This window comes from Oryza brachyantha, chromosome 5 (genome assembly GCF_000231095.2).
Source record: "Oryza brachyantha chromosome 5, ObraRS2, whole genome shotgun sequence".
NCBI lineage: Eukaryota > Viridiplantae > Streptophyta > Magnoliopsida > Poales > Poaceae > Oryza > Oryza brachyantha.
In genome coordinates, this window is record NC_023167.2 from 1,784,882 (window position 1) to 1,807,717 (window position 22,836).

General features: G+C 38.6%; 1 protein-coding gene and 1 long non-coding RNA gene across 3 annotated transcripts; one reads left to right on the forward strand and one right to left on the reverse strand.

Moving 5' to 3' along the window:
- Positions 1–8,557: 8,557 nt before the first annotated feature.
- On the reverse strand, positions 8,558–21,153 carry LOC107304300. 2 transcript variants are annotated; one of them, XR_001550384.1, is made up of 5 exons: positions 21,059–21,153; positions 17,289–17,382; positions 12,332–13,113; positions 12,173–12,251; positions 8,558–8,970 (listed from the first exon to the last, which is right to left on the reverse strand). It is a non-coding gene; the product is annotated as an uncharacterized LOC107304300 (long non-coding RNA). The 2 variants fall into 2 exon arrangements; XR_001550383.1 differs by lacking the exon at positions 8,558–8,970 and adding an exon at positions 11,498–11,918.
- Positions 13,726–16,143, forward strand: LOC102711066 (transcription factor MYB61-like). The gene is made up of 3 exons (XM_006653962.2): positions 13,726–14,231; positions 14,366–14,495; positions 14,598–16,143. Exons 1-3 carry the CDS (start codon positions 14,099–14,101, stop codon positions 15,616–15,618), a joined length of 1,284 nt encoding a protein of 427 aa, XP_006654025.1. The 5' UTR covers positions 13,726–14,098; the 3' UTR covers positions 15,619–16,143.
- Positions 21,154–22,836: the final 1,683 nt, after the last annotated feature.

Sequence of the window (22,836 nt, forward strand, 5' to 3'; positions counted from 1 at the left end):
GCTTATAGACAAATAATTCAAACAGAACGTTATGTTTGAATTAATGACGTTTCACGCACTTAGACATTTTAACTGGTTTAATTCGATGTGATGTACAATTAACCATAAACTTGTGATGTATATTTGAGCACAATACAAGTTGTCCTTGTTTCTATATTTATTGGTATGAATGCAATGTAATTTACTCTCATATGTACAATATTATGGTTGTTTGCTAAATTTTCTTCAATTTTGATCAAATACTAATTACGTTGGACTATTCAATTTGTTTCTCGAATTTAAATACGACAGGTCATACATATAAAAGGTATGAATTTGTAGCTTTCATGTATTTTGCTGGGCAAAATTGTGGCATTTCAATTGTATATAAAAGGTATGAATTTGTGACATTTCAATTGAATATGTTGGGAATTACTGGCATATATGAAGTTGGGCAATATGTCAAGTTGAAGAGAATATGTAAAGTTGGGCAATATTTGAGTATCTGTGACTTACCTATGATTTTTACTGCTATGTATATGTGTATTCTTCAGAGGGCATGGCTAGCGAATCCTGAGGCTAGCCAACTTTTAGCATTTATTTTTTTCTAAATTTAACTCATCACTGACGGGTTAGAACTAAACCCTAACTCCTCTGACGTGTTCTCACTAACAAACCATCAGAGGTAACTTGCCTATGACGGTCACTACCCTTTGGGCCTGTCACAGGTGTGTTACCTGTGACGGATCCTAACTGGCCGAAGGGTACGTGCGATCAATACCTTTGACGAGCCGAAATGTATATACCCGTCAGAGGTGAGAATCACCTCTGACGGCTTTCCATCCATCAGAGGTGACTCCACTCACTAGTGACCACTGATCACTGACTATGGCCAAAACCGTCACAGGTGAGGGTTTGGACCCATCATAGATGACCATGTCCAGTGTAGTGAACCTATTTGTTTAGTATTATTTGATTTTTTTTCTGATTATGATGGCAGTTTGGGGTGTTAAGTTACTCTGCTAATTATCACTGGACCGACAGAAGTAGTTCTGGTCGGCGCTGTCGTCCGTTGAAGGAATCTTGAGATGCTTTTTTTTTCTGATAAATAAATAATAAGCTAAGAAGATACATGCATGGCTCCATATATTCCAATGACGCGATACCAAATCAAATCATTAACATTCATCATATAATTATTTTATGTATGTGCCGTCGCGTTCATCGAATTGAGCATGAGAGATATGATTTTATATATATTTAGTGTCAATTGTATTGACCAAAACCGTCAATTCGGTGCCGGCGATTGACTCCATCAATGTACATATCTTCCTCCATTTTGTATATATTTCTGCCCATGTCGCCTTTAGTTCTTAATTTACATGATGCACTTAGCTGGGTATAGATTAAGCACAGGTACTTGTCAAGCAAGATTAATTGTAAATAGGAGAATAATATTGGATTAGTTTTTTTCTCTAAAAAAGTGGCGCCATATTTTTAGTCTAGTTTTAGTCAATAGAAAATTGTCACTGTTTAGTTAAATATGCTTCAGTGTGCCGAGCTTCCATACCTAAGGTTATGCCAAAATTTGTCTGACTAAGGAATCCTTTGCTACGAGTTGAGTGAACTTTGGTAAGAATTTGTGTCTATGATAAGCAGGAGTAGATCAAGCATGGAGGCGGTGGGGGCTTGAGGCCCTGCTACCTCGGTTAAAGCCATTGGACCCCCACCCCACAAAAATCCCCTAAAATTTTATGTCAAAGATTAATAGAAAGAACTGAAACTCTATTTAATTTGTTTAGACCCCTCTAAACTATTGGCTAGATCTGCCACTGCCACTGATGACAAGTATGAACCGGGTTAAGTTGGCTAAACTTGTCTATCAAACTATCAAAGTTATGGCGAAGTGTGGTTACAAACCAAACACCCCCTAGTTACTGTGCAATAGTATGTTTACAAAGCACACACCTATCCTGTAACGCCTTGTTTTGTTGGTAATATGTTTTTGTGTCAAATATTACACGGTACTAGAGTTTTACACTTCATGATACAAAAAGGAAAATCAAATGGAGAACAGAATTCTCAAACAAAACTTGAAAATATATATTTTGCTAAGTTCGAACGGATATTGACCAGATTCCAAAAATTTCAACCAGAATAACCACATCCACCACATACTCTATGACCCACCAATAATCCAAAATTTCAAAAATTTCAAACTAAAAGTTGAAACCCTTCACCTTTAAAATGTGTACTACATAATACATATTAACTACATGTATGTAGCACCCTATCTTTTCGTTTCTTCTTATGCTTATAAGTCAAAATGTGAAATTTTCAATCTTAAATTTAGAGTTGATTTTGTGTTTTTTTCACCGAAGTTTATTTTCCGGCCTTGGTTTTTAAATCGCTAAAAATACATATATAAAAAATTTTGTTCATAAATTACTTTTTGTTTACAAATATACCGTTTGATATTTTTCAAAAAAAGACCAAACAATCACTCCCTACCTAGCTAGCTACTAACTTAGGGACAAGGAGTAGTTGTCTTTGGTATTGACAGTACGAAGGGGGCAGGGGCGACCCACACTCAACGGTTGACGTTGCCCCCTTAATTTGTTGTTTGCCATCCCTTAACGACAAATGGTCGTTATTACCCCATAACTACTATACCGATTAATTATTGGTTGAGTTTGTTAAACGATAAGTATGTATATAAGAACATGTACGGCATGCAGACCCATTATATTTGCCGGACAATCGATGGTTCTACCTGCATGTACACGAGTACAGTCGACGTCGATAGTGATCGCCACATAATATATATTTGGTTTTATCGGTTTGATACGTGTTGTCCGTTCTAAAATATAAATATAAGCATTTAACTTTTAGGATGTTCAATAAATACTAACATTAGGTCAAAAGATTGTTTTTTTAATTACCTTAGTTCTTAGATTCTATTTCTAAGCATTTGATTGACTGGAGAATCATTGGAATGATAATAACCATGAAAATCAATGTAGGAATTGCTTAAGTTATGATACAAAATTTAAATCATAAAAATATTTATACTTTAGAACCGATATATAGAGTATCTTACATCTGAGGACATACCAGAGGAAATCAACGTCAACTTAATTGTATATATGGAGAGAAAGCAACACACGCTTTTTTAAAATTTGGACGCAGTGTGGTGGCTACATTTCTACGTACTATACGTACGTAGTATATGTATGCCTTTTCAAAGTTTAGGACGTTTGTTGAGCTTTCAATTCTGCACTTGTACGTGCATATATTGTTAGTTTTAGCAATGTCATCATCGATCCCCTCCAAGACACCAGGCAATTTATAACAAAAATTAAAGTGGTCTTGCATGACGTAATCCACCCATCAGGGTTTTAATTTGGTGAGGTTAAGATTTTAGAGAGAATCTATTATATGTTACTGGGTTTATACCATTTTAATTAGATTTGCCATTGATGTTTACATTGATTTTACCTATTTGTTTCTATAGTATGTCATTGGACCGGATGCTTTTTTTTTTCAAAAACACCAAAAATACCCTTATAGACGTACAAGGTTAACAATTGATTTGATCCACTGAAAGAAAAAAGTATGAAATTTTTGTATAGCCTCCAACACTATAGTGTTGCTTCAAGATTTCTTTGATGTAAAATGAGAGAGGAATACTGAAAATATAGAACAAAAATATGTTGAGCAGTATATAAAAATTATTTACAAAAGAAACAAAAATTATTATATGTGGCGCATATAATAAATAAATTATATTATATAAAAGTAATTTTGCAGTGCAAATTCTTCAAACTTGCACAAAAAAAATTATATAATGTGCTAGTAGGCTAGACAAAAAAAATTCATATAATTTTTTAATCTCCTAGTGGGGGCCAAGCAAAAAATAATTATTTTAGTACTTTTAAAGAAAAAAAATCAATGGTATAAAGTACTTTTCCTTTAAGATATATCGCTATCATACGTTTCTTTTAAACGTGTACTAATATAATTAAGTTAGCATAATTTTGGAGGTGCGCGCATGAATATGGTGTACGCACATTAATTAAGGCGGTGTATTTGCGTGTGTATTTTCATGTAATCGAACAAACAAATTAATTATTTAATTATACTACTAAATAATGCATGATACAAGTATACTAATATTGGCAATATATTAATCATGCATCATGTGTACTGTGTACGTACGTGTACTTGCGTATATACGTAGGGTACATCCATACATACATACTCGAGTGATTTATTAGTGGTTAGAACGTACAATGTATCAGAACAATTAATCATGCTAGTTAGAAATAGAATATCATCACAGCACTGTAGACAAGATGTGTGTTTGTGTATAAGAACAATGATGCAGGACAAAGGATGAACTATAGCAGAGATCAAACTAAGTTGGCTAGCTGACAGTATATGTACATATGGCTGCATGCTGTCCCCGGGGCCGGTATAATCTAACACGCTCGTACGTATGCTGCTGGATTCAAACAGAATAATTGAGATACTATACTACTATCCATGCATCCACCGATCGATCCAGTTCTCTTAAATCGTATGCAGCAAAAGTGGATTCTGCAAACAGTTGTGTCCCCTAACTCCCTTGTTAATGCATGTGCTATTCACGTTGATTTGTTGCATCCCAAACAGTTTGTGGCAGTGTATATGCATGCTGCTAACCCATGCTAGCTGCCTCGATTCATGCATCTCGATCTCCCCACAGCTACGAATATAATCAGGGACGGATCAGTATGGAGCTATGCGGGCTACAGCCTTCTACATGCTCGATCCTCTATAGAAAATAAAGGAGTGGAGAGAAAGAAGAGGGGGCTAGAGAAATAAAGTAACCAGTCTTCAAAACTTTAGATCCTAGATCCACTCCTAAATATAATGGAGCTGCAACGGCAAGCCGTCGATATTTTTTGCTTCAAATTAATGGGATATTCACATATTCCCTCCGTTCTCGAATAACTAATACTCACGCTATATATTAAAATTTAAACTTCGGTTGTATGTATTTTACTACAAATAAAAGATTTATAAGTGCTTAATTTTTTTTACAAACGCTTGAAAAATATGTTGTGTTGTCGAAGTGTGTAGCATCATAATACAACCGTACAACTTTCATTCGTCACAATATAATTATTTGAAATTAATTTATGATAAACTAGAAGTGAGATAGTCAGCATTGACAATTATTCGACAGTAAAGAGATTACATGTAATTGAAACTCTCTAAGAAGTCCCCACAGTGATAAAAAAAAAGGATAGAAATTCTCAAGTTAATCGACAAAAATATAAAATTAAATTTTGTTCTCTATTAGTTCTATGGCATATATCTTCCACCACATAATATATGGATTTACTAAATTGAAAATTAATAAATACTCAATTGTACATAGTTTTATAGTTTTTTTCATCATTTAGTAACAAACATTTGAAATTAATAAATATAGAGTTGTGCTCTATCTGAAATCTTCATGGTAGTTCTTTTATTGTTTAATAATTTCAAAATTATATGATACCAAATTGTACTTGGTCTTATAGATTTTTTTGTGATTTAATAATGCCAAATTATGAATTAAATAAATTTAATAACCATGTAGTTGTACGCGGCGCAATACAAGTATTGTAGTTGGTTTCTAGCTAGAAGGAAAAAAACGCATGTTGCTTTCGAACCAGCTATTAATTCAATTGCTTTTCTTTCTTTTTGTTATAGCATGCTTTAATTATGCTTTTCACAATCTAAGCCCCAAATTATTATTCAAAATGAACACACATCCTCCAAACAAGCTAAATTGCTCAAAAATAAAATGAACTGCATGCTTCATATATATGAAACTCTCATATACACCATCCTACAATATTATCCCCTAAACTGTGTACATTCTACACTATATACATAACTAGTTGCTATCGATCGATACCTATACTCCTATATAAAAATAGTAGTGTGGTAAATCTACCACTTATCCCATCACCAACTCTCTCCTATGTTTTGAATGGAGAAATAACTGAAAACTGAAATCTATATATTAAACTAATTTTATTAACTCTACTTTAATAACATACTAATGATTTTTTTTAATAAAATTCTGTTATAACGCATGGTCGATATGCTAGTAATATATAATACATGTTCGATCCTCCAGAATACAATCATGGCTGAATAATGCAGAATTTATAGCCAGGGTTGATATCCAGAGCTGGCGTCATTTATTTGCAAAGCGTCCATATCCAGTAGTCATATACATGCATGACCTTAATTAGGACCCCCAAAACACACTTGGGCAGAAATTAATAAAAACGACGTCTCAACAGCAAGCTATTTATTTTAGGCATTTCTACATGCACGTATATATGTACGTATATACGCTAATACATACATGGACGTACAGTTGTGCCGATGTATATCAAATATGCTAGTAGTAGCTAGCTGTATGTATACAGCGACCTCTTCTGTGGATAGGATAGGCTAAAACGAATTGAAACGAATGGACCGTGTGTCATGCATGTGACATATTTAGGGCACCGCCTAGCTAGCTGTATATACATGTATATAGGAAAACTAGATGTAGTTACTCCGTTCGCATCTAAAGCACAAAAACACCTTCATACATGTTTCTGCTCTTACTTAGCATGTTCGCATCTAAGGCACAGAAACACCTCCATACATGTTTCTGTTCTTACTTAGTAGAAAACGTAGACACCGTTAAATCACATATAAACGATGCAACTATGTATAGAGTCTTTGATTTCTGCTCTCAAACTTGTATGAAGGTGTTGATGTAAAATGAGTAACTATACGTACGACGATTTAAGCTTCCTAAGTATATATACTTATATAAGAGCATACATGCATACATATATGACACCGTTGAATACATATATATGACACCGTTGAGTTACACGTTCACATTTGACCATGAGTCTTATTCAAAAAATTATATAATTATTAAACATTTTGTTATAATTTAATTTATTATTATATTAATTTAAGTATGACTTATAATTTTATATATTTAGATAAAAATTTTAAATAAGATAAACGGTTATTTAAAAATTAACAGCGTCGTATATAAAAAATGGAGTTCATACTAGCGTATCTCCGTCGTTTAATATAAGGTATCTTGAAAATGAATCTAGACAAATGTTAGTCCAGATTCGTCGTTAGAATTAATCCTTTACGTTTAAGGACGGATGGAGCATATAATAGTGATCAGTATAGGGTATACGTAAACTTTAAGGTATTTATACGGGGAAAAGGTACGTATAATATCGTAGTACTGCCAATATATATATGTACGTACGGACGGGGTGTCATGAAAAGGTGCATTGCACTGCATGATAGGACGTACAATGTCACGCTTGCTGATACGCTGGCCATTGGCGTCCCTTCCTTTCTAACTAAAGCTTAATTGGCAAAGCCAAATTAAGTAGGTAAAAGGAGAGTTAGGAGTGTACTCACATGTATATATGCATATGGATACAGTTGGATGCAATAGAGACCCTCAATGGCTAAAGCTCTATATCCTAGATTGACGCTGGGATCTAGAGTATGTAAGCTAAATTAATTAAAATGACTTATAATGTTGTACTTCATTTAAAATAAAAACAAAATAATTCATCTAAACATTACCAATGTAATCACACCTCCATATCCATAAATTTCCTAGAGCTTGGAATACTCAGCTAGCTCAATGAAAATTTTCGGTTAAAAGCTATATATGCCAAAAAGGACCATAGATTAACTGTAAATATTTGTTTCAAGATATATATATGGGGTGATTATTCGTCTTTTTCATGAAAAAGACCAAACAGCATATTTGCAAGTGAAAAATAAGTTATGAATAAATTTTCTATGTACATATTCATAGCGAACTAAAAACCAAGGCTGGAAAATAAATTTCAATGAAAAATCTTCTAAAATCAACTCCAAATTTAAGGTTGAAAATTTAAATTTTAATTTATAAATATAAACAGAAGCAAAATGATGGTGTGAAACACTGCAATATGGACACGTACGTACGCATATACGGCAACCTTAAATAGCAAGAAAAAGCATCTTGCAATGGTACTTAGCAGCAGTAGAGACCTTTTTCTTTTAGACTCATTCATGCATGCAAGGCCAAGGGGGGGACCTAATGGAAGGTGCCATTTCACATCTCGTAGGGACGGCAGATTAATTATTATAATGGGATCGGACCCCCTTAATCAATTGATGGCTTGTCAACTAGGGTGACCAGAGCCTGGCTTAATCCCAACCATAATTAACCACAGATTTTAATTTCATTTGTTTAAATAATTAAGCAACGCAATATGTTATCACACACTCCATTTTTTGTGTGGACTACAGAGATCGATCAACTAGTACACTTACTCTGTTCACAAGTAGATGCCGTTCAAAAATATACAGAAAACTCTCAAAATCTTTTAACTCACTAACATACAACAAAAAGATATTAAAATTTGATATGCAAAGTTGAAATTTGATTCTAGTAATTCTAAAAACATGTAATTAAACAAAGTAACATTGTTAAAACATGTGTATTGGAGACTCTGTTAATGTCCTAAACGACAAGTAAAAAAGAACGAAGAAGGGACCAAGGGAGGGAAGTGATAGTGTAACCTCTGTTTGGCATGCACCAACTAATTGGCTTTTTGTTCACAAAGAGGGCCATGAATGAAAGTGATGCCATTGAGGAAATGGAGCCCGGCCATGGTGTCATGTCCTGGCTAAAGAAGAAGAAAAAAAGTAGGGTAATTTACACTCAAGCACAAAACATAGCTTATTGGCCATTGATTTCCATGCATGAACGGCCAACTTTTTTTGATAATCCACAAGCAACATGCTGCTGCTGTTGTTGTGCAAACGATCGATCAGAATCGACCAGAGCATGTCGTTCTTGACACGTCAATTTGATCTGCACACACATGTGGACCATGCATGGAACTGTACCCGGTTTATCTACACGAGGAGAAAGTGAGATGCATGGAACTGTCGGTAGGTATTACAAAATCGATTGCACATAATTGCTTCAAGAAAAAAATATCATAATGATAATCAATCAACGGCTATTGTTTTTCTGGTTTGACAATTGATTATGCAGAGAAAAACACATGCCACGCACAGCTTAATCAACTAGCTTTCATCTGACTCTGTCTCTTATCTTCCTTTTTTTTTCTTAATTATTTCGATCATATCATCACCGATCGACTTGCAATATAATGCAACTTGGTTTCGTGTAATTAACATGTGTAGATGCATGATATCGCCAAGAATCCAACTCTGACGATTGGGTGTCTGACTTCTGGGGAGTGAAAAGAACAGAAAAGGAGAGAAGAGGCTATTACGAAGAAATTTAGTTGGGACGCAGGCACCTTTCATACTAGAAGAATATACTACACTGAAGAAAGTGATGTCTCGTGAAAGCAAGTTTTGTGTTATTTTATCAAAAAAAATAACATATGGATTCATGAAAAGAAGTTCATGCAGCAGCAGACGATCGAGAATTTCTTTTGGGCGAAAAGGACGAGGACGAGAGCATGGCACGACTGCATGCAATCGTCCTGGATTACTTGTTTAATCCTGCTACATTTGGTTGGTAAAGGACAGCTACAAATGGTTGGAAAATCTTGATGCAATCTTGATTAGCACATAAATGGTGATTATATTAATTAGTGATCCTACTTGGCCACTTGATCATTGTTCCAAAAAGGATTGCATGCAGAGATATATTGTAAAGACAAAAAAAAAAGGTTATGCATGCAGACGTTACCCACAAAAAAAAACAATATGCGGCTATATATAGTATCATCACATATGCTTGTGCTTAATTAAAATAAGTTTAGTTGAGCTTGCTGGTTAATTAATCATCAAACAAATGCAGAAGAAATGTCTCAACCATACATAACACGTACCAACGACCCCGAGTGTTTTTCTCTTTTCAGGTCAAACCGTCAGGATCAATTGCTGGCACATGCATGTATACATACACTCATACACACACGAACAAGAATTAGCAGCTAGGATCAATCGATTAATTAGTTAACACCAAACACCCAGAGACCACACGAGCTACGTCCTTGCACAATCGAGTACGCTACGTTGACACATGCAAACACGCGTACACGTGTACTGATACATGCACACTAATACACTATATATACGTACGTATGTATGTATGTACGACGTAGCAGTATATGGACGTACGTTGCACGGCGCAGCACACCACACAGTATGACACTAGCAACGTAGTACACTAGAGACGCATGCACAGGTAGAGTCCACTGATGACAGCTAGCAACGGAAGGAAAGAGAGCACAAAAAGCTGTGACAGTGACGAAACGCGACCTCGCAGGGATACTCATGTCCAGCAGCAAATCTTGCTTTAATTTGCCCTCATCAGCTAGCTGAAGCTGACCATGAAAAAACCTCAGCCATGTGTATTTAGTTTGTACAATATGCACCATAAAAGATAATTAACTAACTCTTCTAGTATAAGAAAACTATGTTCACAGAAACATCTGCTGGCTGTGACAGGATGAGGCCCCATTTGAGATTTAGACTTGTTGTCATGGACTGTCTACTTGGTTATAGTGTTGAATCAAGATAAAAACTTATTTTTAAAGCAAATCATCTAAGTAATACAACAGAAGAATTTTTCTTAGGAAACCTATTGTTGAAGCATGGAGCACATAATCTGCTCCGATAATTCGGTGAATAATCTGAAAACATAATGTGCGTGTGTGTGTATAAATAAAGAGTGAAACATATATATATTGGAGCTATGGAAATTGGCACAAGAAGTGCGCATCGAGTTGGCTGGCACACATGGAGCCGATGAGCTGATGCCGGGTTGTGGGAGTGGTCCCTTGTGTCCAGGCTAAGTCGTTGCTAGCTCGAAATGAGGAACAGATGGGTTGGATTGGAATGAAATTTGGAAGATTATTGAGGATGAAAAACCGGATCCATCGGCTGGGTGCCCCTTGCCCTGCCCTACCGACGTCCTAAACCCAGTGACCCAGGCAAGGAGCGCACCATATGTACTACTACTACTGTGCACTGGCTACATGTACACCTCTCCTCCAGCCTCTCTCTCACGCCTCTTGACACGTCCTTCTCTCTCTAGAAACAGACACAGTGACACGTGCACACACGCAAAGAGAGAGAGAGAGAAGGAGCGTACTAGCAGTACACTAGCAGGCACTGACTGTTAGCTTCCAGGGGTCCACTCCACGACGACTCTGGTATGGTATGGTATTACTATACATACTGTTGTCATATTTTATCCCTCTTGAATCCCGGCTGTACCGATCAGTCCCTTCATCATCATCAACACCCCCCTCAAGCCCACCACCTCCCTAATTAAGGACACCCCAGTCCATCTCTCTCTCTCTCATATAATGCTGATATATCCTATTAATAATGGTTATGATAACAATATTATCATTGGGTAAATCATCGTGTATAAGTAGTAGCAGCATGATATGTGTGTGCATCTTAATACTCTTTCCAACTCAAAAAAAAACTTCATTTTTAACATATCTCACACGTACCAATCATAGTTTAAAAACGCTAATATCCTTCTTTTTCTAGGCCAAATGCGTTTATCTTTTATTTTATAACTTACAGTATATTTATCTCACACTTTACCAAACTCTAGTGAAATAATTGCTCTAAAGATAAAGTCGTTGTAGGACAAATAAAGATATCTAAAAATGAAGTCTTAGAAAGGAGGCAGTAGTATATTGTGTTGTACTGTAGTGAAGGGGGGTGCTGTACTGGACCTATGTTTTTCTGGGGACCCCAGAGAAAAGATGCCCCGTTTCGTTTGTCAAACTCACCTTTCCCGTGATCTTCTAATGCCAGCCTTGCTGCTGCTAATCGCCATGCTGCTCCTGCCGCCACCACCCCTAGCAATCTTATCTCTATTATTATCTCTCCCTCCTAACTAAATAATGCCTCTACCTAGATAATCAGCATATGTACACACACCACTAAACAGTACACAACATTTACACACCCACAAGCATGAGAGTGTGCCCTCTAACACACTTAAAAGAGACGGAGATATTTAACTTGAAACAAACAGAGTTATGTGCATGGCATAATTCAGGCTTGTGCCCAGGAGTAAGGGGAAGAGAAGAGAGAGATGAATGAAACGGACCTGTGCCAAAGCAGAAGAAGGTCAGGCTGTCACCAGAAAATCCTTTTTCCCGGCTAGCTAATTGCAGCGTCATGCTCCTCTGCATGGAGAAGAAAGAGCAGATGGTGACACTGAATTCCAAGAAGAGTATCATAATTTTTTTAATTGCTGCATACATACATAAAGACACCGGCGATGTGCTAATTGCTCCAAAAATCTCCAGAAAAACATATACAAATGCATAGCACAACAGACAATGCAAGCCTCCAGAACGGATGAGATCCGTTGCATGGGGAATCAAAGGACAAAAACGATCAGCTGGAAACCAGATTATAAAATCATCAATCAATGCCTTTTGATTCGCCGCGCGCTTGTTTAATTGGGGATAGAGTATCCGCTGTCACATGGGCACAGGAGGGATGCCATTACAATCCTAATCATGGAATCATGGATTAAACTTTTTTTCTTTTGTCAGACAGGCAAGGAAACCAGCCATAATACTTGCATTGACTAGCTCATTTGGGGGAATACTATACTCCAAATGTTTTTGTCTCCTCCTCCAAGGCCTTTTTCCATATTTCTAAATTCTAAAAAACACAAGTTCACAGGCAACAAGCCTCCCTCTGTACAATGATCATCGGTGTTCCCATTGACGGCAGAGACAGTCAGCAGACAAATCATTATTCCTGTACCTGAGCAATTATCTGTGCAATTATGGGAAGCTCCGTTCAGAAACTGATCACAGACAACACTGAACGTGCTTCTTCTTGGATTGGAGAAGCAAAGATGGATTTCTGAATGAAATTGCTAGGGTATCTAGCTGCCCCCAGGGTAAACAAAGGGAAGAAGATGCCCTCTGTCCTGGAATACCAACATCTGATGCCACCACTTTTTTTCCCAGGACCCCAACTGTGATGATTGACGAGAGCTTTTCCACAGAGACAACTGATCCAGTGACTTACCTGAAAAGCAAGAGAAATAAAGGACAATACTTAGGTCTGACACATAAAATCTTGCAGGTGGGAGAAAATGAGGTGCACATGCACGCACGCACGCACGCACAGCACAGCAGCTAACAAAATTGGATCTTAATTGGAAACAGAAGAAAGGTGGACATGGCCTCCCAGTCCCAGCACCACAGCAGTAGTGTGCTTTCTTTCCACCGCATGAAACCCTCGTGATGTAGAAGTAGCTAACTGCAGAAAGAAAGAAAGAAAAAAAGAGAGAGGAAAACAAAAATGATAAAAGAGAGAAGGTTTCTGGTTTCTAGTAGAAGTGGGGGTACTGGCTGCTCTGCGCTGCTCTGGGTCGCAGTCACTCAACATGGGAGCAAGAACATCAGTCCTTGTCCTAATAATGTAAACCCTGATGGACTGGTTTTACTTTCACTGGCTGATTCTGACCAAGAAGTACACTGGACATGGGAAATGGGATAAACGGAAAAAGGCAAAGAAAGAAGAAGATGGAACAGTATTTTGCACAAGGCCACGACAATTAAAATATCGGTGGAGACGGCTACCCCACCAGTTTTGGCACCGGACATAGATTCTTAGGAGATGACGAGACAGACCCCCACGCACAGCCAGGAAGCAACCAAGGCAAGGGTTAAACCTCCCTTCCCACAACCACCACCACCACCTTTAAAAGAAGGTGCTAAAGGGGTGTCCTGCAAAGAAAAGGAGAGGAGTGCCCCCTAACCTTTCCCTGCTTTCCACTGAAATCTCCTATCCGCAACCATACAGTTGCTCAATTCTGGTCTCAGCTGCAGCCCAATCATTCATCGATATATACCTCACTATACCCTCCCTTATAGTTCCCACCCTTTGAGCCATGAATCCCTGAAGAAGATGTCTGTGCTACCGGAGAAGGATTAGCTGTGCAGAATTTCGCAAGCGAAACCTGCCAGCTGTGTGAATTTCAAGCTCCGAGGTCTTGCATTGCACTGAAATGGGGAGGCATTCTTGCTGCTACAAGCAAAAATTGAGGAAGGGGCTCTGGTCCCCTGAGGAGGATGAGAAGCTCATGAATCACATAACCAAACATGGCCATGGCTGCTGGAGTTCTGTTCCTAAACTTGCAGGTAAGCTCAAACAAAGTCTTCTGCATTTCCTCGTTTCAATTGCCAACTTCCAATTCTTCTCTTATCTCTTCTCCAATAATTATACTCCCTGACTTGGTCCAAAATTCTAAATTCTTCCTGGTGAATTGTTGCAGGGCTCCAAAGGTGTGGCAAGAGCTGCAGGCTGAGGTGGATAAACTATCTGAGGCCTGACCTCAAGAGAGGTGCATTCTCTCAGGAGGAGGAAGACCTCATCATTGAGCTCCATGCTGTTCTTGGGAACAGGTAAACTTTAATCTCAATTGGTAGTACCATAATTCAGGACTAGTAACTGCAAGGCAATCCTTGATATCAACTAACACAGCCCTTCTATTTTTCCATGAGAAGGTGGTCTCAGATTGCAGCTCAGCTGCCTGGGAGGACTGACAATGAGATCAAGAATCTCTGGAACTCTTGCATCAAGAAGAAGCTGCGGCAGAAAGGCATTGATCCCAACACCCACAAGCCCCTCTCTGATGCTGATCGCAGGGGAGCAGCTCCCACAATCAGCACCGAGAGGACCTCAGGCTCCAGTGACGTCAACCCATCAAGTGCTGGTGCTCTAGGTAACTTGAGCCACCTCCTCAGCGAGACAGCTCAATCATCAATGCTACTCCCGGTGTATGACAAGAATCACCCTGAAACTCCAAACTTGGCACGCCCTAAGGTGCAACCAAAGGAGTTGTTCCTGGACCAGCTTGCTGCCGGTCATGAGAGCCCATCAAGCTGCCGGTCATCAGGTCCAACCCTGTATTTTCCTTTCCAGCAACCATTAGGCTATGGCAATGAATGTGGCAGTGGTGATGGTGCAAATATGAATTCACTCTGGTACAACCAGAGTGATTTTAACTGCAGCACAATTTCCACTGTGATGCCTCCAGTTTCACCGTCAGCCCTCTCAACATCAATGGGGCTGAATCTTCCACCAGAAAATCCTCGCCACGGAGGCGCTGGCATTGGCAACGCCCCGTTCTACTGGGATGGTTCTAATCCTAGCAGCAGTGGCAGTACTGGGAGCAGCGGAAGCAACAGCATGGGATTCGAGCCACAGAGCACAACCTCGATTTTGGAGAACAGTGTATTCCCATGGACAGATATTGGACAAGAGAAAGATACCAGAGTTCACTTAGTGGAGGAACTCAAGTGGCCTGATTTGCTCCATGGAACCTTTGCTGAGGCAACCACAGCCATGCAGAACCAGAACCAATCATTATACGATGATGTGATCAAGGCAGAGAGCCAATTCAACATGGAAGGGATATGTGCTTCTTGGTTCCAGAATCAGCAACCACAGCAACAGCTACAAGCAGCATCAGACATGTATGATAAGGACTTGCAAAGATTGCCCTTGTCTTTTGAACATATCTAGGTGCAATGCTCCGCCATGCATGGAACAGAGAAGAGATCAGCAGAAGCAGAAACTTGTAAGTCTCACATATTGACTGCAAGCTACACTGAAGTGTTTGCACAAATGTTTTGATACAGAATCGACCTCAACACTTTCTCCTCAGTTAAAGATCCTACAGTGTCATGGAAAAGACAGCTCTGGCCTTAAGAGTGGCAGAAGAAGGGATAGAAAAGTACGTTCTAGAGTCTCCCTCTTTTCTCTTGAAATTTGCTGTTTTCTGTACACGACAACTCAACTTTTGGATACTTGAGTTTTGGTTCACTCTGTTTATCAAATAAATACAGATAGGCATGGGCAAAACATGTGTCGGTAGCTCTCACAAACCATACAAGTAGTCCCAACCTTTTCAACTGCTGCCATGCACGTACATGCAAATTAATTATTGCATGTTGTATTTTTTATTTATTTTTGAGAAGTTGCCGACAAAGTGCAGTTGTATATTTGTAAAGGAAAAAAATTGGAACATTGACCTGAGAGTTATTTTCACCCCCTCTCCCTTTCCAGTTTCTGTCTTAACTTTTTATGTGAAGAATCCAAAGCTACTTGATCGCTTTCTACTTGAATACAAGCAGGGAAAAGGATTGGTAGAATTGATAGGTCCAAAGAGGTAATCATCCTCCAGAGAAAGTAAACACATTTGACAAAAGAAAAGGAGGAAATTATTAATGAATATCCACCAACCATATGGATGGGTAATATATGGAACATCAATGTGTGGCGAGCACTCAAGCTATACTTATCTATGTCTGTACATCATTTCTTTGTGTGACAAAACTATGGTACATTGCTTATATTTAATGTTCAGCACCTAAGATATTGAAGCCATTTAGCATGCTTCTTTGGTTTATCTCATAATGAATATGGACTTGCAGCACCCCTTAAGCAAGGTTTGAGTTAAAACTTAAGAAGGCTAGACACAAGGGCCTGGTGTCAACATCTTTGTCCTCAGGAACATAAAAATGTGTAAAGGGGAGCTACTTGCTGGCTATGTGAGGGGATGCCTCTATTGCCTCAGCCCTTGAGCATTTGTAAAAGGGAATTATTGAATGCTCTAGGATTATTTAGAATTTAGTTCATGAGGATTTGGATCAAAATGCCCTTATCAAAACAGTCCAAGTTAGATTTTGAATATAGAAGGCTCGATAAAACTACAGTATTCAATAAAGCTAACAACTCCTAAAATGATTAACAAACGAGGAAAAGGAAAGGTTATGCCACTTTTTTTCCTTGGGCTATCAGGTGGGCTCCTTTTTCTCTTGACTATTCAAAAATTGAATCAACGTCATATTGGACTGTTACTATGCATTGCAATAGTCCATTAGTCCTAATTAAACAAAGCTGTTTAATCAGATTCCTAGGCCCCAGATTAGGTTTAGAAGTTACAAGAAATATTTTTAAGTGACAATTAATGGAGCATGGCCATGTGCACAAAAAATGCTGGCCCAAGGAGATCAGTCCTTGCATTTTCACAAATGACAATGAGACCAATAATGTTGATAAGGACCATTAGCACTAAATTAGAGATGTCCAATAATTCTGATTCATAGCCATCAAAAAAGTTACCTGTCTACATCTTGGTTCTGGTAAATAACTAAACACAAATTACACTTGCTAAGAGCATGCTTACATACCCTGATATTCCAAATCATGTGGCATATATGCTTTAATTTCCTTTGTTTATATCCTGTGTCGGCTTGGATGCATGAGCTGTATAGTTGGATGTATCTGCATGTTTTGAAATGAACATGTCAGTTGGAAGAAAGCCAATAAAAGGTACAAAAGGAAGTAGAGTTAGCAGGACACGAAAATAGTAAGTTACTAACTGTTGAAAGAAGTAGTGCAGACACTCTTCCAGAGAAACAGATGTTTGGTTTAATATTTTGATATTTAGTTTCAACTTTGCTAACAATACTGCAATAGTTGATTAACTAACACCATCATTAGCAAAAGGAAGATAACAGACAAGGAGTAATATCACAAATTACTCAAATAGCAGTAAGTAGGCTGAGAAATTAAGCTATAATCAGGCTCTAGGTATTCTATTTTTTGTGCTATTAGGACATCCAAGTGGAGCAAGGAGTGTCCAACAAATAGTTCATCTATTTCATTTTACATGACCTTAAATGCAATTCGTTGTGATCAGAGTTGAACTTTGAATACATGAAGCTTGAGTCAGTAAAATATACTGGTTTTGGTAGAAACGTAAACTTTGGGAAAACCAAACAATTAACCATCACTGGTCTCTTATAAACAGAAACTAGGGTTATCGTGATATAACATTACAATAAAACAACCAAGGCTAAGACAAGAATATATTCCTGCATGCTAAGTGTGTTTCCGAATGTTTAGTTTTCTTTCTTTGACATCAGCATGACGATGGAAATAGGAACTCATATTGGAGCAGATTTAAGTTTGCATCACTATAACCAAGAAAGATGCTCCAGTCTAGTGTTGAGGTTGCAGCTGCCAAGTACATTTCCCTGGACACTCTCAACTAACAGCATATGCCCTTAGACAAAGTTACTACTCCATCCATTCAAAAATGTTGTGCATAACTTGTCTGGAATAGAGACGAAGGACATTAAAAATCATTAAAATACCATTAACTGTTACTCCCTCAGTTCCAAAATGTAAGCATTTTCGGCACTATTTACAGTACTACTTACCCCATCCCTTATTTATTAAGGGGCACCATAGTCTTTTATTTTTAACCTTAATATCTGCTAAACAACCTAGAAATGCTTATATTTTGGAACGGAGGTAGTACTTTCTAAGTTCTATATCCAATGTGTCTAATTAGGCAAATCAAAGTAAAGCTGACATTTGTGAGAGGCATAGATGAAACATTTTGCACTGGAATATAAAGTGCACACAACGTTTGTGAACAAGATCACTACAAAAATGCATTGTACTCTATATTTCTTAATGGAGGGTGTACATGCTTGAGATCAGGGTTTTCGTTATTGCCCCGGTTACCGTGGTAACAGGGGTTACCGCCAGGGCATGGTAGCGGTAGCCGGCAGTTTCATACGTATGAAATTTGTCATGGTTTTCACGGTTTCTGCAGTAACCGCGTTACCAGTGGGCGGCGTCATCGGCTCCCAGAGATGGTTTTGCAAACCCTGCTTGAGACTTGATTGCAAAAGTTTAATCAGTTGCTCACCTGTGAGTTCACACATATTGGATATTCGGATGACACATCTCTGAACTGTGATTAACCATATACCATACTCAATAACCCAATGGCTTAGCTAGGATTGTGGTTCATGACTTACATTGAAGATCAGGTAGAGAGAGAAGAATAATGTTTGCACAACCAATCCCAACGGTATACACCCAATCACTAACAGTAGACAAGTAAACCAAAAGGAATGAACCAAGACTGTAAGACAGGAGGAAACAGCAATACAAACAGCTAATTAGTTGGGATCATCCATGAGTGCATGTGGATAGAATCAACAACCAAAAGAACAAATCAACAACTAAACATAGCTGAACACAGTGGCAGGCAAGGATTAAAGGTGGCTTGTGGACCTGGCTGTATGCACTATATAATTCAGTCTGCGCAAGCCAAATTTTATTATATAGGCTTCAGTGCTGTTTTTCTCATTTTTGTGTTTCATTTCCCCTTGATCCCATCTTTCTGGTTGCATTGGGACCACAGGATTTAAGGAGTGTAGCTCAACGTTTTTATCATTTATAGGCTGCATTCAAGCATGAAGCTGAAGCCCAACATGTCAAGGCCTGCTATGCGAATTGTGAGATCATGGCCCAGGGCACAGGAACCATCTTCCAGAATAATGGAATCAGCACTCCAACTAGAGAATTTTTTTTATGATCCCAGCAACCCAGGGTGGACCTGCGCTTTCATAAGACTTGCGTCGACAAAGAACAAACTGGTAATTTCCAAAAGAAAAATGCAAATGATTGACTATCTTGACATTCATTTGTCTGTTTCCACCATGAGGTTGATGCAGTCACCTAGCAATATTTGGCAAGAATACCAACACTTAAAGATCTAAAGCTTCACATTTTCAGAAGTAGAAAAACTGTGAAAATATTCTTAGAGAACAAAACTGAGCCACCAGTGAAGCGAACACAAGTTTACCTTATTTCTGACTAGAGCATGCAAAGTATCAACCATTATTAATATTTCACAATCAGTTGTTCTCAAACGTCAAGTGAAAAGGAAAGATTTGTAAGTGATCACTTCATCTTCTTTCCTGTTTAGCTATAGTAAACTGGCCATGGGTAACAGATAACCCAGGAAAAGAAAAGATAGAGAGACTTCTCAATTGCTACTTTACTAGAGTGCTCATCGTGATATCCATCCCCCACAGCTATATTCTTAAAACAGTATCATGTACAAATGACCCAGCTCCTCTTGAATCTTGATATTATCCTATACACTTCACCATCTCTATTTGGGCTTAATAAGATGTTTCACAATTCTTAAATCTTCAAAATAAATTAATAGTTGTGTGTACCTGACTGTTTTGAGAAAATTATGTGCATATTACACGCTTACCAAATCGCTGTTGTGACTTGTGCGTGCTGTTACAGTGACAAGGAGTGTCTCAAAAAGGCCAAATGAAAATTCTATTTCTTGTTTAAGTACACTACTTGAACAATGAACAACTTGTTTTGCAAAACCCAGGGAACTTCAGTGGTTTTTCACAAAAGCAAACATCTATCAGCCGCAAACAACCCATGCATACAGTGATCTGGATGGAGCCAGCAGGGGAAAGTGTTCGCAGCACAGCGACAAATCGATGAGGTGGCCGGCGGATAGGCGTCAGAATTGTGTAAGAAACATACATATATGTCAGCTGAAGCTAATAGCCCTGGCACTTTTTTTTTAACCTGGATATATCATCTGAACCAAATGGCGAAGTGGCCATACTCTAGTATTTGGACCTAAACATATTTGCAGCATGTTCCTTAGGTACGGGTGGTGCTAGAATGCAAATAACACGGCAGCATGTCAATCAGATGCAAACTTAGCATCCCGCATTCGGATTCGCATTGACATTTATTGAGCCACTTGGCAACATAAATTCGAAATGATGGTTTACGCCCTTGTGGTTAACCAGTTTGGGCGAGCAATAGAATGTCAGGGTAATCACTTATTGAGTCACTTGGCACCTAGCATTTGCATCGGTAATCATTGCAACAGCAATGGTGAATCCATCCATCCATCCATCCACCAGCCACAGCCACATGAAAAAAAAAATGGAAACAACCCGTCTCCTCCGTAAGCGGAGCCAAACAGATGTAGAGCCGCCGGATTCCCACGCGCAGGCGCGAGAGCGAGGAGCAACCGAGCAATCGATTTCAAATCAACGCCGCAGAGGGGGCAGAGAAAGGGAGAGAGGGAGGGAGGGAGGAGTAAAATCCGTACCGTGCGGGCAGGCCTCGCCGTTCTGTGGCGGCGTGCGCTCCCCTCTCCTCTCCTCTCGCCGCTCGCCGGCACGGCGCACGCTTGTCCCCTCGAAGCGGAGCAGAGAGGGGGGGGGGGGGGGAAGGGGAGCCGTCGCTTTAGCCCAGATCCGCGTCGGTGTCTCGGCCCACACAAGAGGATGGGCCATAAAAGCCCAAACCAAAAGCGCTGGGCAGCCGCGATGTGCTTTGTGTGTACGCCTGAAGCATTGGGGCTTTTGCATCACACTCATCCTTCGCCGGTGGCATCCCACGTGTCAAGTAACATAACTCCACTCCGGGTAAAGCTTGTTTCTCAAAAACATCGTATCGAATGATTAGACATAAATAAAGTATTAAATATACATGAATATAAAAACTAATTACACAGTTATGGAAAAAATCGTGAGACAAAGTTTTTGAGCCTAATTAGGACGTGATTAGTCATAAGTGATTCAATAAACAACATGTGCTAATAACGGATTAATTAGGCTCAAAAGATTCGTCTTGCGGTTTTCAAACGAAATCTAAAATTTGTTTTATAATTAGACTACGTTAATACTTCAAATATATGTTCAAAGATTTTTTTTAGATAATGGTATGTTCAAAGATTTGATATGATGTTTTTGTAAAATCTTTTTATAAACTAAACAAAGCCTTAAAAAGGAAAAAAATATACTCTACATGTTTCCTACTGGATTTATCTCGTGCAGCCCAGACAAAGATCAGGAGCAGACAACACTGCAGAGAAATCGGTCACCAAATACACGGTTTCTCACTTTCTTTCGAAGAAGGAGAAGAAGCGTGCGTGTACAGTGGACAAGTTCACGATGCATGCACACGTGTCAGGGCTCGACCGTAAACATGCCAGGATTAACGAAGACAAACAACACTGTCGTAATAAAGTATTAGCTATATACGTACCTGACGCAATTGATTTTTATCTATATCTAATCATTTATCTTACTTAAATTTGTTATACAAATATATAAAATTTTAGGTTATATTTAAAATTTCTTTAGTAATAAATATATTTATAATAAAATAATTAATATTTATATAAGCTTTTAATAAAACAATTGGTCCGACGTAAATTCAAGAGCCAATGTTAAATAAAAAATAAGAAGAAAGTATATCCCTGACAAACGAAAGGCGTGTCGGCCGCCGTGCACCGCACAGCGTACTGACAGTGCACGGCTGATAACTCGAGGTGGGCCCACCACGCCATTAGCCTTGAATCTAATCTCGGCGACACGTCAACGTCTCAGGAGACGTTAATTAAGGCAATTAATTAATTATAAACCCTCCCCCTTTTTCCAGCTTAACCGCGTCGACACCGACCCCCACCTGACGCCACGTCACCCGAGCCCCCGTCCCTCCCGGGCCGTGCGTACGCGTGGCACCTGCCAGGTGGGCCCTCGTCCGCGCGCGCACGCACCCCTCCAACGTTTTTTTAATTTTTTTCTTAGCTCACCTATATAATAGTTAGCTCTTTATCATTAAATACAGGACTCACATATCTCTCATATAGTTTCTTGTTCTTGTGTCCAAGCTGACTATAAGATTACAGCTTACTTCTTTTCTCTTATCCCCTCTCTCCTCCACATAAATATTTAGCAAGCTTATAGCATGTTATTAGAAGTATTAAATATAGACTATTAATAAAACTCACATCATACTCTGGATTATTTTGCGAGACGAATCTACTGAGCCTAATTAGTCCATGATTAACGAATGTGATGTTACAGTAAACATTGCTAA

Bases quoted from the DNA above. Each gene is read 5' to 3' on its own strand.
- LOC102711066 (XM_006653962.2), top strand. From the start codon at position 14,099: ATGGGGAGGCATTCTTGCTGCTACAAGCAAAAATTGAGGAAGGGGCTC. The intron at 14,232-14,365 runs GTAAGCTCAAAC...GAATTGTTGCAG, and splicing joins TTCTGTTCCTAAACTTGCAG to GGCTCCAAAGGTGTGGCAAG. The intron at 14,496-14,597 runs GTAAACTTTAAT...TTCCATGAGAAG, and splicing joins CATGCTGTTCTTGGGAACAG to GTGGTCTCAGATTGCAGCTC.